The sequence below is a fragment of the Morone saxatilis genome, unplaced genomic scaffold (assembly GCF_004916995.1).
Source record: "Morone saxatilis isolate NCDOM2014 unplaced genomic scaffold, NCSU_SB_2.0 Contig18, whole genome shotgun sequence".
In the NCBI taxonomy this organism is placed as follows: Eukaryota; Metazoa; Chordata; class Actinopteri; family Moronidae; genus Morone; species Morone saxatilis.
Window position 1 is genome coordinate 22,990,485 of NW_023339740.1, and position 17,697 is coordinate 23,008,181.

Sequence of the window (17,697 nt, forward strand, 5' to 3'; positions counted from 1 at the left end):
AGTTACTCTTGTGCACGATATATTAAGAATTTGTAAATTGAAATTTGATTATCTGCAGCGAACATCTACAAATCAAGGTCCCTGACTGACCCTGAACTTTGAAATTATGAAAATATGTAGAACTACTGTCTGGAACGAGACCCAAGATTACATTTTTTTTTAACCTTTTCTCGAGGAAGCTTTTATGTTTGTATGATAATCCTCTGCAGGGCTTTCTATCAAATTACTGTAGTTAGATTCACACCTGAGAGGTACAGTGCCACCAGGCATCTACAGCTGATCACTGACCAGCTCCAGCAGGGAGTCAAGGACATCGAAACAGTTGCTTGAATGATTTATTGATGTTTAAGTACAATTCTATCTGTGAATGGTTGCTAAGACTCTCTGCACTTCCATTACTTTAGTGACTTTGACCCTGGTTTGAATGAAACCTGCTCAGTCATTCAGAACGTGATATGGTCTTAGAGGAGCTGCTTTAATGGCTAAAGAATGACTGGTAATTGCACGTGGTGTGATAATTGACTAAATTGCTTAAATATTTGCTGGAATATGACGAAGGCCTATGTTTTATTTTAGGTACAGGCATGAATGACGCATGGAACTGGATTGTACTGACAATTTCAAGGCAGAGGTAAACAAAGCGCTATTGTCTTTGATCTTCCTTTTTAACTTGTACTATTGTTTTTCAGGAAATACTACAGTCTTTTATATGAATAAATACATAAAATATCTATAAAAATATTAATTTTAAGCGTCTCTAACCCAAATGTTGTATTTTATTTTTTTTTGCCTTTTCAATCACATACAGGCATATTAATGTGAAACAAAAGGTCAGATGTGATGTGGGTCAAATTAAATTAGAAATAAATGATAATTTTCTTTGTTCTGGTCTGTGGTCCGTAAACTAAGAAGCAGTTGCTGATATCTACTTTGGAGCTAAGATTTATGGAAAGTAAGAGATTTTAATAGGCATAAATAAATATTTTCTTTTCTCTTATTCAGATTTGTACCATAATCAGCACCTCCTCACTTGGTGTTCACTACCCAACACACATACAAAGCATATATTTATTATGTTTCAAACTGGTGCAGTACATATCAGTAATGTCAGTTTGTCAAATGCAAGTTACACAAAAAAGTCACAATAATTGTGTGTGTGTTTCTGAGGAGAACTCATGTGATACACTCTGGAAGATTTTTTTCTGACGTCTTAGTAAATTAACTGCTGGACTAAGTCATGTTGCACTGGAGGAAAACAACACCACATGGTTTTTGTATTGTTTCATCATGATTGTGCCATATTAGCCAGAGCTTTTAAATGATTTAAATGCAGTTTATCCTTTACACCACTAGATGTCACTGACTTACAATTCAGTGTTTGGCGTACATGAATGGGGAAGGGCACACATTTTTCTAGGATTATGGTTAATTGATGTCTGGGTTAGGGTTTATGTTAGAAGTTGTTTTCTAAGGAGGTTATTATCATAAGACTGCATACCAGGAACAAAATATGCACCTTTTGAAAAAAAGCTTAATTTCTGACAGCAAGAACTGAGCATGACTCATATAAAGGCTTTTGGCCCTGTTGTTTTGTGAAATATGCATAACAAGGGGAAAACGTTTCTATGGTAACATCTGTCATAGAAATATATATGGAAATAATGTGTGTGTGTGTGTGTGATGTGTTGTGTGTATGTGTATGTGTATGTGTATGTGTATGTGTATGTGGTATGGTGGTGTGGTGTGTGTGTGTGTGTGTGTGAAGATACAGAGTAGCTTATGTGTCGAGTAAAAAATGTATCCTGTTACTCTTTAAATCGCATCCTTATGTGTCTCAGCATGAGAAAAGCAGGTGAACTAGAGTGGACAGATATTACTGTTTGGATGGCAACTTGTTTTCTCCATTATCAGACTAAGAGAAGCAGATGCATTCTTTAAGGTTGGTTGGTGAGAAGGGACAAGGTGTTTGGAGAGATAAGAAACGCAGGGTTAGGGTTAGGGTTAACCCCTAACACGAACTAGCATTGGTTACCAGCTGAAGCAAGTTTTCTTTTTTTTTTTAAAAAAACCCCTTAAAAGCACATAAGCTGCACCACAGGTCATGTTTTATTGCCGTTACATCAGGTTGAGTGTACTGGGGCATTTTCCACCCCACCCCTCAAAACCAGTGAAATCACAAACGTCTTTTAGTTTTTAGTGATGTAATGTGTATCACCAAAAATATCCTCTATCTTGGTGTTTACTCACTAGTTCAAAAGACACTACAGGGTACAGATACGGTGTACTAAACTTTATGAGCTCTGTTGCCAGGTTTCTGTGTAAATGCCGATGTGGGTTTATCAGGCAACTCTGGGTGGAGGAGGGAGACAGTTGAAATGGGTGTTGGACTGAATTACTTGGAATTTACCCCAGACTGCGTGTGAGGCAATAGGCACAGCCCTCTTGTTGAAGACAACTGTGGAATGTATCCATGACAATAACCCAAACCCCAGAAAGTGACTCATACGTGGTCATTTACTACAAAAAAACATCTTAATCCTTTTATTACAATCCCTAACTTATTTATTTTGATTACTATTATTATTCATAAAGGCATATATTGAAATGTATTTATCATGTTTCACTCTACAAGTGTGTGGGTCTGTATCATAACAGAATAGAACAGAATAATAAAGGATATCCCTCTTTTGAGGGTTTGTGAGGGAATACCCCCTTTTTTCCAGGACACACCCATAATATTTCCACATTGCAAGTTGGAACACTTGGGAGAGACCTCTCCACTTCTTGCAGGAGGTGGGAAGAGGGAGTTGCTCTAACTGGTGGATAGCCTGAGAGTTTGTGTTGGTTTACTGCTCATGGAAAGAAAACCCACATCTGTTACTTAAGTTGTTCAAATGTTATCGGTTTTATTTTCTGGTCTTTGTTTACCCTGAAACTTTAGTCTGTGCCTGTTTGCGTCTGTCGTTGTGCAGGGCGCTGATAAATATTAGGTTTGAAAGGGAAACTTCCTGGCTTGCCTTTCAAAATAAGACACTTGTTTGTGATAGATAGATAGATAGATAGATAGATAGATAGATAGATAGATAAGATAGATAGATAGATTGATATGATTGAACTTGATTGATTGATTGATTGATTGATGAAAACGTTCAAAACTAGAATATGAATCTATAAATGCGCAGGTAGCCATTGTAATCAACAGGAATGTATTTAAATAGGTATGTAATATAGGCCATAAGTATGTACACTTCTGATTAATCAATCAAATGTGTTGTACATTATGTTATAGACGCAAACTATATTTCATCTGTAGCTAACTTGTGCCTTTTAGAGGCTGTGTGAATTAAATAACCCAGCCAGTGCTTCTTCTGCTTTTACTGTGAAGGCACTTCTTCTGTCGCTTCCTGTCATTCTGGCTAACTTGACCGCAGACAACATAGATAGAAGTGATGCGTTCAGGGGTTGATAGGATCACTCTTGACCGGCAGTGGAGCGAGTCGCGTCTCTGCATTCCCTCACCGGAGAAGTTAGACCGAAACAGACTCCCTATCTGGATCCGGATCTTTTTACTCTCCTTCTGCAGCCCAGGATGGAAGTTTTACTGGACACCTGTGAACGACGAAGGGTCAAACATCTGCTGTTAATTTACCTCTTTGTCGTGAAGGCAGCAGGTCAGTGAAAACGTCAGCCTCGCAGTCTGGTTAATGAGATAATATTTATCAACGGAGCGAGTCACATGAGAGTTCAAGCGCGAATAGCTCCACAGTCACTTATCTAATGTCAGCTTTATTAAATTATGCCTCACTAAGTCACACATTTACTTGTGATTTGAAGGAGTCTACAATAGGATTGCTGTGTACCAATTTAACAAAAAAATTTATAATATTCTATAAGATCTGTGAGTAAATTAACAGTAAGATATAATAATAATAATAATAATAATAATAATAATAAGATGTGAATATAACTCAGTGTCCACTTTATTAGGTACACCTACAGTCTAATGCAATCCAACTTTTCTGCCATAAAGTCCACTTTTACGATCCCTGTAATGTACAGTTTTGTTGACAGTCATAGAGGTGTGTACTGTTGTGTTGTAGTGTTTTGTGGCATATATTGAGTGCTTTTAATAATCTGCCCCGCTCACTCATACAAATGGGAAGAACATAAATTTCACTATAAAGTAGTCCAGTACAACACCACCTTTTACTATATCCTCAGTAAGAAACATATTGTACAGGCGTAACTAATGAAGTGACATTACTACCAGGTTGAAGAAAAGTTATTTATTAATCAATAAGAAAAAACTTTAAAGTTAATAAATAATGGGTAATAATGGGAAGTGTTTTCCTCCAAAGACAAAATCTTGTATGTTCAAGTTACACATTTACAAATTGTCAAGAGGGAAATCAGGCGAGGTATTTTCTCACATGCATTGTCTCATCTCTATAAATGAGTATACTATTATACTATTTACTACAGTCTGATATTATTCTGATATATCTTTATTTGTTCACTTATTTCATCACGTTACAGGCTTTCAGGTTTACTATTTAATTGAGTGGAGCTACATCATCATGCCTGACTTATGAACAAAAAGATGTTGCTGTTGATGTTGTTGCCTCTTTGTGTCTTCTTCCCCCAGCTGACTGTCCTAAACCTCAGGGAACAGGAAATATTGTCTTAACCAATGAAGCACTTCTAAGGAATGACTTTCCTGATGCCTCAAGTGTCACTTTCGAGTGTGTTAATGGTTATGTTCAAGAAAGTGGCACTGGGATTATAACCTGCGTTAGTGGGACATGGACTGAACCAGATATCGTCTGCATAAGTGAGTCCTGGCTACTTTCATTATAACTCTACTGACACTTTTATAAAACATTATTATTTTGTCAATTTGGGGTTAAGGTCGTGGCATAAAAGCAAAATTCTCTTGTTTTTCTTTTGTTACAGAGAGGGACTGTGGTCCTCCTAAAGCTAAGCCGAATATGAGCTTTAACATCAGCGACGGTACCCTGTTTGGTGCTGTGATAAAAGTAGTTTGTGATAAAGGGTGAGTAAAAAGTCATGAAATCTTGCCATCTAATTATAGCTGGTTGAATTACGTATGAAAATAAATAGCTATGTCTTAAAGCAACATTATGCAAGAATTGGGATTTTTTGCTATTTTGCACCGCTACAGTTTGAGAGTGCAATTCACTTATACACCCACTTCGTTGTAAGAAATGGACAGCTGTACATGTGCATTTGTTGGAAGATTGCTTACTTGTAATCATACATACAACAGATCACATCTGACAGAGCATGGCCAGCTAATAAATTGTCCAAAAGCGACTCACCTAACGACTAAGATAGATAGATAGATAGATAGTAGATAGATAGATAGATAGAATAATAGTAGATAGATAGATAACTTTATTTATCCCGAGGGAATTCAAGCAATCCATTAGCATACAAATACAAAACATACATTAAATAGAATTAAAAAAAACCCTGACCTTAAGACAGAATCAAAAATAAGATATAAGATTAAGATATAAATATTATCTATGTATCATAATATATAAAATTACAAGTTAAGCTACGTAACATTGCAACAGTAAACAGTGCAAATGGAATGTGCAAATTACAGGTAGACATTGTCCTTGTCTATTGTCTAATTGTCCTCCCTGCCTTTACTGAGAGCTGTTGTACAGTCTGATGGCCAGGGGGACGAAAGAGTTTTTGTGTCTGTTGGTGGAGCTGGATTGGGACAGCCAATCAGAGATTCAGCTGCTATAATACAGCACCATTGCCCACTCACCTGGCTCCAATTCTGGCCCATCACAAGCACCGCTACCCACCCGCGTTTCCCACTTGGCCCCCTGCCCCCGGGCCTGAAAACTCGGTGGTTCAAAGCTTCTGTGCTAGCAGTATTAACACACTCCTCCGGCGCTCCAAGTTCCCATCAAGGCAGCATGGCTAACAGCTGACAGCAACTATAGTTAGCAACAGTTAGCTGTTAACATTAGTTTAGCACCAAGAAAAGCTATTTGTCCATCAGGAAACTCCATAAATCGCAGAAAATTGAAGTGTTATGCAGTTCTTGGGAGAAATCATGCCTGTTCAACCAAAGTAACATGTGAGAATCAAAGCGGCACCATTCTTCCTATAACAAGTCAAGTGTACCATGAAAATGATACTGAAGCTGTTGTTTTAAGGTAAAAGATTTGCTATTGATAAGTTTAAATAAGCAAGTGTTGGCATGGAGCCCTCAGTCGATAGTCATGTAGTAGTCATTGCTGAAACATTTTTTGCCACTGTCAACAGATGTCTACCAGACAGTGCTGCCTGCAGTTAAGGTGAATTAGCAAATGGAAAAGGTCTCTAAAGAAAACAAAATAGTCCTGAAAGACAAATAGAGCCGTGGCTAGAAAGTGTTACGTCATGGTTTCACTGATTATAAACTTTACTCTTGCCAACATCAAGGGAGTTGTTGATACATACTTCTCGACTAGACTGTAAGAATTTAGTTTCAATGTTGAAAATGACCTTCCCATTGTATTAAAAAATCATGGCTCTACACTATCAATTCCTCCTTGAATAAACAGTCCTGCTTTGTTTTCCTTCTTTCAACAGTTACTATGTCATTGGATCAAGCTACAAACAGTGCTATTCAGCAGGGTGGACTGGAAGAGCTAAGTGTGAAAGTAAATGTTTCTTATTTTGTATGTTTTGAAGCCACAACCAGAAGCAATAAAACAATTGTTTGGTACATTCCTTCTACAAAAGCTATTTTCAAAAGACGACTTTTTCTCTCCTCTTGCATGAGTTGTTTAAGCACAAGGCGTATGCAGTGGTTTTTGTTTTCTTTGTGAAGTTGTTCTTGTGTTTCTAGTTTATTTACTCAGCCAGCAAGGGATATGAATTATTTGTTTTTAATCCTAAATCTTTTTGTGCTAAGAATTTGTGAAAACACCTGTTTGTCTGATTCCTCAGTTGTAACATGTAGTGCACCCGTTGGAGTGACCAATGGCAAAAACAACTGGGATTCTTCAGATGAACCAAAATATGGAGAAATCATACATTATGATTGTGATGAGGGATACACCCTGGTTGGGAATGATGACATTACATGCAGTGAAACTGGTGAATACGATTCACAGCCTCCTGAATGCAAGGGTAAGCATGCTCCATCCATGTGTTTGACTTAGATAGATAGATAGATAGATTAGATAGATAGATAGATTAATAGATAGATAGATAGATGTAGATAGAAGATCGATCCTATCCGAGGGAAATTCAAGACTTGTTACTCAACAGCTCACTGTTTACACTGATGAGAGACAGGCTGAGGAGGACTTACTGCAGATGATTTTCAAACCACACATCCATTTTTTATACAGCCCCTGTTTTTCATTCATTTCACTACAATATGAAAATCCACTTGCACTGACTTAAGACGTGACAGTCACAGTGAAAATTTGTTACCTTCATTTTATGTTAACCCTGTGTGATAAGGAAGTTGTGAGCAAACTGTTCCCAGCTGTCCAGGTTGGCGTGTTCATAGACTTTCAGACATCAAATATGTGAGAGTCATATGGTGGGAAGCATTGCATTCACCAGCTAAAGTACGCTGTCTGGAAATTAAGCCAAGAACAAGAACAACACACTAATATGGACATAATGAAAAAGATTCTGGCAATTTAATCATTTCTGCAATTAAAAACATTGTATTTCAAAGCTCTGCAAGTTGATTTCAACACTGTGGTGAAATAGGTTTACAACAATAGCTGCCTGGAATGTAATCAGAAAACCTCTGTTATGCTTTGAAATGTTGTCATGTAATGTCTGCATGATTTGTAGTTATGGGCTAAAAAATCCAAAACCACAGGAGTGGTCTTGCAATAACTTTCCAGTCCTCCAAGATTAGTAGCGATTTTGCACTTTTAAGCATGCAACTGAAGTACACATACTGTACCTGTTGCTATGGTGTCACCGGGGACACTTAGCACTGAACACCCTGCTGGCAAGTTTACACATCATCACTTAAACTGCTCTCCACACACTCTTGGCTTTTTTATGGAGCCGTATTCAAGCTTAACAACATTTTTCTATTGACCGTTCATGTCTGTGCTCACTCTAGTTGTTTGATTGCAAACTGCCACACTCATACTCTCACTAACAACTTAACGGTGTAACAAGCAACCTTTCTTTAAAGATTGTCCTTCACCTAACACACAGAGTACAGTTTTCTCCAAGAGGATGGCTAAACATCTGAAAGCATATTGATTTTCTCTGTTGACATAAAGTACAAGAAGCATGTTACTGATGCAAACTGTCATTTGCATGTCAAATCAAATCTATATGTGTGCTGCAGTCTCATAAACAACTGATGAACAGTATTTATTTGGACCCATCAATTCAGTAGTGTTTTTATTCGTAGGTGTGACAACAGCAGATAGAATTACAACAGAAATGGCAACACCAACTACACCCATCTACACACAAGGTATAGAAATATTTTACAAAATGTTCAAATCAATATGTTTATACTGTAGAATAAGATAACTGATACATATTCAGTCATTTTTACTTTACCTCTGTCAGTACAAGGAATCCAGTATATTAAGAAGACTTCTTTTTATATTATGACAACAATAATTATTTTCCATGTCACAGAAGCGTCCACTTCTACCGGTCCATCTACCACACGCACAGCTCACAGAGATAAAACTATGACAACCAGTCAAACAACTGTCCCACCTTCAACAAAAGGTACAGAAAAATCCCTCAAAACAAGCCGATCTGCATGTAATTAAGTTGGAAACCCTGTTAGGTACAGCATTTGGCATTATGAATGGATTATGTGCATGCATCTCAGTAGTGGCTTCTCAGCTTGACGAGTCACTTTTATCCCGTCCAACCCTTAGAAGAATTAAGAATCGTTATGGTCATTCTGTTTAAAGGTGGCAGAGGCCTTTTGGCACCTGAAGATAAAGCAACTACAGCCAGTGTAACAGCACCCACATCATTTCAAGGTATTGAACAATTTAATGAAAAAGCAGTCAAGTCTGAATCTTCTATCCATTTGGAAGTTGCATGATTACAAGCTTTACAAATTTAATAACGGACTTCTGTTCCATGGATTTTTACTGTAGCTCCCATGAGTCCAGTTTGAATATAATGTATTTTAAAACTTAAACTTCCAGATTTTGTGTGTTTTATGTCTATTTGGTCTATGGATTTGTTATTTCAGTTAAATTACCTGCTTGTTTCAGTAAAGGGAAGAAGGTTTTTTGTGTATTTAGCATAAAAACAATATTGTAATAACTGGCCTAGATTTTCTTTTAAGCCAACCGAAATGTGTCTGTGAGTCAAACACTAGATTTAGTACTTTAAAACTGGTCACAATGGGAAAATAATGGGTAACCATGGATTTTATAGATACCACAGAAGGAAAAATATAATAACGCCTGTCCTTTGCTACACTTGGACATATAAAACGATTTACGAGAATGAAAGTTGTCATCAGTGTGGACAGCTTAACCCTAAACCATCAGACTGGGCAGAGCTTACACAAGCTCGTAGCTCACTGAATAGAATTCTTCGTTCTTTTGTCGCCTTTTTAGATTTCCTGGAATACCTGAACTAACAAAGTTAACTTAAAAATAGTTGAGCATATTGGGAAATGGCAGAGAGTTGGGGATGAACTGAAACTTGCTGTTTTATGGGGGGGGGGTTAATCCGCAAGGCTATTTCTTGGCTCTGAACAGTTGCCAGGCAACCAACTGAGACTCTGGGAGGCTACTGCTCACAGCCAAGATATAAAATGGTAAATTGTGTTTTTACACTTTTTTTCTGCTTTATATTTAACAGACACATATGAGAGTTGTATGAATCTTCTCATTTAACTCTCCACCAGACAGTGAATATACATATTTCCCAAAATGTCAGACTATTCCATTAACACTGTAATTTATGGCTTTAAGTTTGCCTTGTTATTGTTTGCAAACAGGATAATAATGTTAATATTCTCAGACATGTCTCCCTCCCACAGTCCCTGTCCCAGTTCATATATTGTTTTTGATTTTCTTCCCCCTCACTGATCCAACATGGACACTTAGATGAATAGGCTCAATGCAATGCATACAACTTTTCTGACATACAAAGACATATAGGAGAAAAATAATTTCGACAGATGCCGTAATCGCCTAAAAACTGTACACACAGTGGCTTTAAATTAGTAAATGAGATGCTCTGTCTGTGTCTTCTTGTATGTGTTGATAATGTTTCTGAAGCAGCCTTGTGTCCAGTTTTAATGGTTTGCATACTAATAAAACTGTTCTGTGCTTACAGAAAAGAATGATGTGGCTAACCAGGATAATGGTGAGTTATTGAGCCCAATAAAGATGTTAACATGGGTGAATATTTATGCTCTGCATTTATAAACTTTGCATTTTTCCTTCAGGATATATACCTGTTATCATCAGTGTGGTATCCATTTCAATAGGTAAAACCTTTTTTCTCTTTGGACTTTTTTGCAGTTGAAATACAAAATACATACAACACATACTACATTAATTAACTATTTTCTTTACAGCTGTTCTGATAGTTGTTCTATTTTTACACAAGTTTGTTCTGAAGAGGAAAGGGTAAGATCCAATATTTCACTCTTCACTTTTTAATGCATGGCTAATACTTGATCATGCTTTTTTTCCCCTTCTGATGCAATTTCTCTTCGCACTTTCTGCTCTTAAATGCATAATAACAGGCACAGGTCAGTTTTTGCACATATTTCTGTAAATAATACAGCATGCAGCAAAGAGATATGCAGTAACTAACTAGTAGCTAACTTTGCAGCAGGTTCAGATTCTTCCCTGTGCTTTTTTAGCTCTCTGAGGAAATCTAGATTCCGGAAATGTGTGCTGAGGAATGAGGGAAGTTAACAGGAAATCCTTTAATAAAAAACAAAAAAGCTGTGAAATTTTTGAATTAGGGGTAAACAAAAATTCCCCTCTGGCCAGAATAAATCAGTTCAATAAATGTACAGGAATGTGTCAAAACAATGCAGAAACAGGGACATGTCAGCCTTTTTGTTGACATTCATGTGACCTGAATTTCACATAAAATGTCCAGAGACTAAGACATTTAAAGTGTTTAACTGCAAAACAGCAACTTGATATTTATCCAGATAAATCAAATAGCCCGGCTTCACACTGGGAAACTTTACTTAAACATTAATCTCTAAGCCAGTGTTAAAGCTTACTTTACAAAACCTCATTATTCTCTCAAAGTTGCAATGACTAACACTAACATTGCAGCATGCTAATTAAGTATGCAATAAAACACCATTTGGTGAACTATTAACATTTTAACATACAAATAACATAACTGAACAATTCTGACCCAAATTCCTTATTTGATGACACTGTAGCTCATATGACACCAGAGAAGACCTGAAGCCGGAGTTATTACAGTTCCAAAATCTTTAGATTGCCTGCCTCACTAAGGTACCTGTCAATTCATGTGTATTTACTTTTATAAAGAGCTTTTGCCAAAACAACCAAAATACTTCTAAAAATCATATTGAAGAATTGTTAACTTGTTCGGTTTACGTCTCAGAAAAAAGCTAACATACAGTTTTTAAGTGGGGAAATGAAAAAGATATTACAAATGAAGACAAAAAAGCATGGTGTGTTATTTTTCTGTTTCGTACCACTGTGGGAATGAAGATCAACCTAAACAGTGTTCTCTTTTTTTCTCGTCAACTCTAGCTCTGCAAATGGACCCTTTCCTATCTAACCCTAAAGAGCATCTGTGACCCAGGAGGGATGTGCCTCAACTAACTGTAGCAGTGCCTTTCTGAGTTAATTGGGGGGAAAAAGAGAGCTCAATTTAATGTTATTGCGCTTCAAATGGCAGATAATCAAATCTAAAAGTATAATTTAAATCAACATTCAATGATGAAAAGCACTTTTTGTAAATGTATTTTGTATTTTTCTCTATTTTAACGATTGTAAATAGTTGGCATTATACTATGACTATTTTATACATTATTTATATTATAAACAGGAATAAACACTTTAACATTGCCTTCATGTCTTATTATTGTTTTACAGAATTGCAGTATTTAGCTTAGAGGTTTTGAAACAGTTTCCTTGTTACTAATGTCCTGTTCTGTTAGAAAAGACTTGAAAACGGTGATTCAAGAGGCATACAATGTGGTTGAGTTTGCCGAATGAAAGATACAATCAGCTGCATTCTTCGCCTCCTGACTTTTTTCGTCATTGTCTATTGTTCTGGGGAAACCTTCTTTTCATGAGACAAGAAACCAGTACAGTACCTGCCATAAGTGAACTATACAAATTCTTAGGGAAGTGATCAAAATATTTTTGTCCTTGAATGTGTAACTGAGTCGGCTCACTGAGCCAGCAGAGCAAAAGCCTGTACAAGTTTGTTAACCATTCATTTGATTTGAGAAAGCTGAATTGGTTAATGCAGCCATTGCTCAAAAACGTTTTTATATTAAACTGTAACTACCAGATCTGAAAGAAGATTTTACAAAGAAAATAATTACCTTGAAGCACATGTCCACATTTTACAAAGTAGTAGTTTTTGTTCCATAAAGGACAGACTCAATGGTTGCATTCACAGTCATGGCAGCAGTGAAGTGAAGGGCAGAGCCTTTATCCCTGCAGGGGTGTGGACCAGTACAGAGAAAAGGCCCATAATGAAATGTGGTTCCACTGTTTCATTGTACCCTGGTCTGCTGTCGTGCCAGAGGCTTGAACTGTGCCTTTTGGGGATTAGAAAAGACGGTTTCTTGTGCCTAATTGAAAAGAAATAACAAGTTACTGTAATCTGATTTTACAGTTCACTTCAATGTATAGGAAGACAAAAACATGGACATAAACCGGATATGCACTTATCATCATAATAATTAATCTAACTTATGTGGACAGATAGTGTATTAACAGAGAGGAGGGGTTTGCTGATTTTCTCAGAGAAAGCTCGACAAAAGTGGTAATTGTATTCATCAACCATAACCCAGCCCCTTATGGTGTTTTTTTTTACATTGGAGCTATGTCCATTTGTCAATGGACTAAACACTTTTGATTTAAAAGATAATTCTGTTGATATTCTACATTTTTATTATTGTCAAAAAATCCAGAGAAAAGACCAAAACCATCAATGAATGGATCCTACTAATAAGTCATTTTTGCCAGAAAACTACAAAAACACATCTCTGAGCCACACTGTTGCAGTATATGACCATTGGTGCAGTAATCATTACTATGATAAATCCACAGCCACAAAAACAAAATTTAGTCCAGTTTGACTAATATTTGCTAAACACTACAGTGCACCTTCTTTGAACCTGAAAGTCCGTATTTGTGATGGTTTTTGAGGATTTATGTCTTGGAATGAATGAGCTTAAGACAGAACCACAGATAAGCTGCAAATGCTGAAAGGTATTGGCCAAGGCTATACCCATTAGACATTGTGTACAAAGGCATCTCTGATGTAATACAAACCAGAGACAGCTAAAATGTTCAAACAAGACACTCAAAACCACAGAAGTCAATCTGGCATTAGAGGAAAAATTCTGAGAATTACCGGTAGGATCAAGCTTATATTTCTTTGGGCTTATTTAACCTTTTTCTGAGAAAATCTGATAGTTGAAAATGCCCGATTGGTCAAACTGGTGTCAGAACAAGTTCAAACAAGAAAGCATGATGTCTGTGAGATGCACAATATGGTGGTGACATACAGTGTGAGTCTTAATGGGTGTGGTACTGTACTTGTGCAGTGGAAAAACAGGGTTTAAAAGAGGAGGAGGAATCAACGCTTCTGATTGAGTAAAGATATTCCAGTATAGACCAAAGTGGTGGACTGCCTAAACCGCACTGCTATCCCTAGAGCCACGCTGCTATCATGACTAAAAATATAGACTATAACCAGCATTATCCTTTAAACAAAACATCACAACAAAGCCATGTGAGTAATACTCAAGGATAGTGACGTTTGAGGGATCAAGCATGTCAAAGGGCATTCTTTCTAAATGGTTAGTCACAATACAGTCAACAAAGTGACTTCCCCTTTGATTCGCACCAGTCTTTGGCCTAATGATCCAGTTGCCACGTTGTACAAGTAAATGCTGTATTTTTACTGAACAGTCTTCTGTCAGATGTGGACTCACCACAGGAACTGAACATGCTGGGTATCCTGCCTGTCTCAGCAAGTTTTCCACCCACCAAAATCAGAAACATTGATTCCTGCTCCTCTTTCAAATCCTGTTTTTCCACTGTACAAATACAGTACCACACCCATTCTGGCTCATATTATCACCGTCAGAAAATCTTGAAAACACGCATCTCCCAAACATCAGGTTTTAAATCACTTGTTTTGACACTGAAGGCCACTGAGGCATTTTCAAAAGTATGCTGTTGTCCCAAGCCCCAAGAATTTGTAAGTTTTTCTTTAACATAATCCTTCACTTTAAAATTAAGATATGAAAATCACCAAAACTGGAGGTACGAGGCTTTCTCACGACAACAGCAAGATGTTACTCAGCACCTGCTGGTTTTCCATTCAACTCCCTGTCCTGTTTGTGAAGGACAGGAACATCGTAATGACATGTTTTCCCCTCCTCTTTGTGGAGATCCTATTACAGTCACTTTGTACTTTATATTACATAACACACAATGCTCTTATGATTTAAGTGGTGGAAAAGAAGAACACCATAATGTGGTTGTAAACACATATCAGGATCAAAGCTATTTCCGTACATACATTCATAAACAAGTGTGGCCCTTCATATAAAGCATTTACATTACTTTTTAGTGTGTTTATTCATTTAATGTATACACAGTGGTAATTCACGCATTAATAAAGATTTAAACCCTCCCATTAAGCATTTGTACCAGATTTGTACACATAAATGAAATGTACTAGATGTTAATTTTGAGCAAATGCTTCATGGGCTGTAAAAAATAATTAACTCTGATTTAAGGTGGTGAATTACTTGGTAAGGATATCGTCGCCATGTCTGCCTGTCATTGTGTCATTCCTCCTATCTGTCCCTCTTCAGCCAGATTTCCACTTTCCCAGACACCTTTGCCCTCTGACCTTATCTACTGTATATAACGGGCCAGATCCATTGTTCCTCTTGTTTCCATGCGCCTCATGCCTTTAAGTCCCAGCCATTTGTATTTGTTTCTGACTTGTTCCTTTTCTTTGGTTACCTGTTCTGCATTTATCTGAATTTGGACCTGCTGCCTGCTTATCACCTGCATGCCTTCCTGCGCTTGTTCCTCTGGATTTGTTTGCCCGTTTTTTACTACCTTCCTGGTTTTGACACTCGCCTGCCTCACAATTCTATAGGCCTGTACCGTCTCTGCAGCAATAAATCATTGTGCGCTACCAGTCAGCCTGTCTGCATTTGTCTCCTATCCTTGTTAGACCGCACATACCAGCAGTGACAGATATTGATGCAAGAGGACCGGATGAGGCTGAAGTATCATGACAAAGATTAACAGATACGCAGCTCTCAGGCCTAACTAATGAAACCATTTGAAGCTGCAACACAACAAAATAAAACCACCCAAACAAGTTTTAACCAGCATCTTGCAACATCTTAGGCTATTAGATATATAACTCCACCCTGTTGGTTGACGATGTGTGTTACAATACACACTGGAGTATGTGTACAAATACAACTTTCTGTAAACTGTCCCTGAATTAAGATAAATAATACAGTTGTACAGTTTCAAAACAAACAAAGCTGTTTGTAAATGTATTCATAATAATATAAAGTATATACTTAAATGTCCTTTCAACTATGTAAGTGTGTTTTAACTCATTTATTTCCATATATACAAATGTATAGATGCTTATGGAGGGTCCTTGCAATGTCAAAAATCAATCATTCTCTTTCAGGAAGTTTTAACTCAAATACAATGCACTGCAGCTGGACTTTTATCTGGCTCCCATGATATTAACATTTCAAGATCATGATCCCGTAATCAGTCTTTATATTGTGTGAGAAGAGCAAGAGGAAATTCGTCCATAAGCTCTGCATGAGACCCTCTAGTTTATCCTGTTCCAGCCACGTGGTTAAGCATTGACTAGATAGGGGAAATTTGAGAGGAAGTGATGCAGTTTTACACAAGGTAAACAAGAAAATGAATTAGACTAGAAGAATAAAAATATTATATATATATATATATTATAAATTGTTGCAGAATAAACCTGGCGACCTGACCTGGGCACATACTGTCACATATGTCGCTTTGTTTATGATTCATGTAATTTCACTGACATGGACAGACATAATGTGGTAAGTGTGGTGAGTGTGGTTCACAGACTTTGCTGTAGTAAAAACATAAGAATGAAAAACTATAAAAACGCTTGTTGGTAAAAGGCTTGGAGCTCCTCTTTAAAGTTGTTCTCATGACTAGGGCGGATGGAGATCTTTAAGCTTAAGACAAACAAGACCCAAACGGTTCCCACTGAGGCCTCTGCACTAGACCAGAAACAGATGTTAAGCATGAATACCTTACCATCGAAGTGGCAGTGATCTCAAACTAAATGTTTACATGCTTTTAAAAGAGCTGCTTGTAATGTAAGCCATTGCACCAATATGGGTAATTATTTTTACTTGAGGAGCCCACTTCAGTAAGAAGAAATGTGAGCATAAGGCCATTAACATCAGCTGTAGAATTACACTCTAAATTATGTGGGCCTTAATGTCACACAATTTATACTGACACATACGATGTAGATATATCGCTTACACTAGATTAGACAGCGGTAATAACATTACAGCGTTGAGCTGTGGTATGCTAGTTCAGATTTTCAAAGACCAAAGTAGTGTCGGTTTAAAGCTAAAATAGAAAACATGGCAGCATAAAGGCCCTAATTTACTTCAGCAGTAGTGTGAAACCCCATCCCCAAACGACATTGTAGTAGTAGGGGCTGTGTCTGTAAATTTCTTTAACTTTCAAAAACAGGCAATCTGATATTTTACACGTGTGTGGAGGTGAGAAAGTAAGGAGGATCTTCTCTCAAGCCCTCTGTTTCATTCTTTACTTAGTGTTTACTTATGTCTCTCTTTGTGTGTACAAATAAATGTATGCCAAGTGAATGCCTTCCAGGAAAGGCTGCGTTGTTATGCCGATATTTAAATGGCTATTTCAGCTATTCAGCTATTCGGCTATTGGATCAACTATAAACGCGTTCCTCTTGCTGCACAAACTTATTCTTTTCAAGTATACGCCAGCCTTAAAAGTAGCGTGAGTAGAGAAGCTTAAGGAGTCAGAAAACTGACTCAATAACATGATAACAGGTTTGCTGACAGGAACCACAATAAACCACTGGTCATAACAGACCATTTGCAGCTGTAGCAGCACAACCTCTGACAGTATTGAGTAGAGAGAGTTGTGTTTTAAATATTATAAATTCAGCTTTTAATTTGTAAGAAGACGAACATGCTATTTTTCCTTTCAAAAGCCACATACTCTCACTTTAAAGTAAAACTGTCTTTCACTTGGAATAAAAACATTTTCCTATGTTTTTTTTCTTAGTGAGAAGAAGACTTTTAGTTCCTCATCTTAACGTCTGCTTTCACCAATCCATAATTTGTAATTGTCAGTTCTCCACCCACATCTGCTGAGGTCAAGGGAAAATTTACGCAACCAATGATAACAGTCACGC

General features: G+C 37.2%; 1 protein-coding gene across 3 annotated transcripts; it reads left to right on the forward strand.

Moving 5' to 3' along the window:
• The first annotated feature begins 3,442 nt into the window (after nt 1–3,442).
• Nucleotides 3,443–12,074, forward strand: im:7151449 (complement decay-accelerating factor). 3 transcript variants are annotated; one of them, XM_035662055.1, is made up of 13 exons: nt 3,444–3,671; nt 4,646–4,831; nt 4,954–5,053; nt 6,619–6,689; nt 6,979–7,161; nt 8,426–8,491; nt 8,662–8,757; nt 8,949–9,020; nt 10,339–10,368; nt 10,451–10,492; nt 10,583–10,634; nt 11,417–11,492; nt 11,757–12,074. In XM_035662055.1, the coding sequence occupies exons 1-12, from the start codon at nt 3,590–3,592 to the stop codon at nt 11,472–11,474; spliced, it is 1,038 nt and encodes a 345-aa protein (XP_035517948.1). In that variant the 5' UTR covers nt 3,444–3,589; the 3' UTR covers nt 11,475–11,492; nt 11,757–12,074. The 3 variants fall into 3 exon arrangements, 2 of the variants coding, with proteins under 2 accessions (XP_035517949.1, XP_035517948.1); XM_035662056.1 differs by lacking the exon at nt 11,417–11,492 and having other exon boundaries at nt 3,443–3,671; XR_004796735.1 differs by lacking the exons at nt 11,417–11,492; nt 11,757–12,074 and having other exon boundaries at nt 8,949–9,814; nt 10,583–10,647.
• The last annotated feature ends 5,623 nt before the right edge of the window (nt 12,075–17,697 follow it).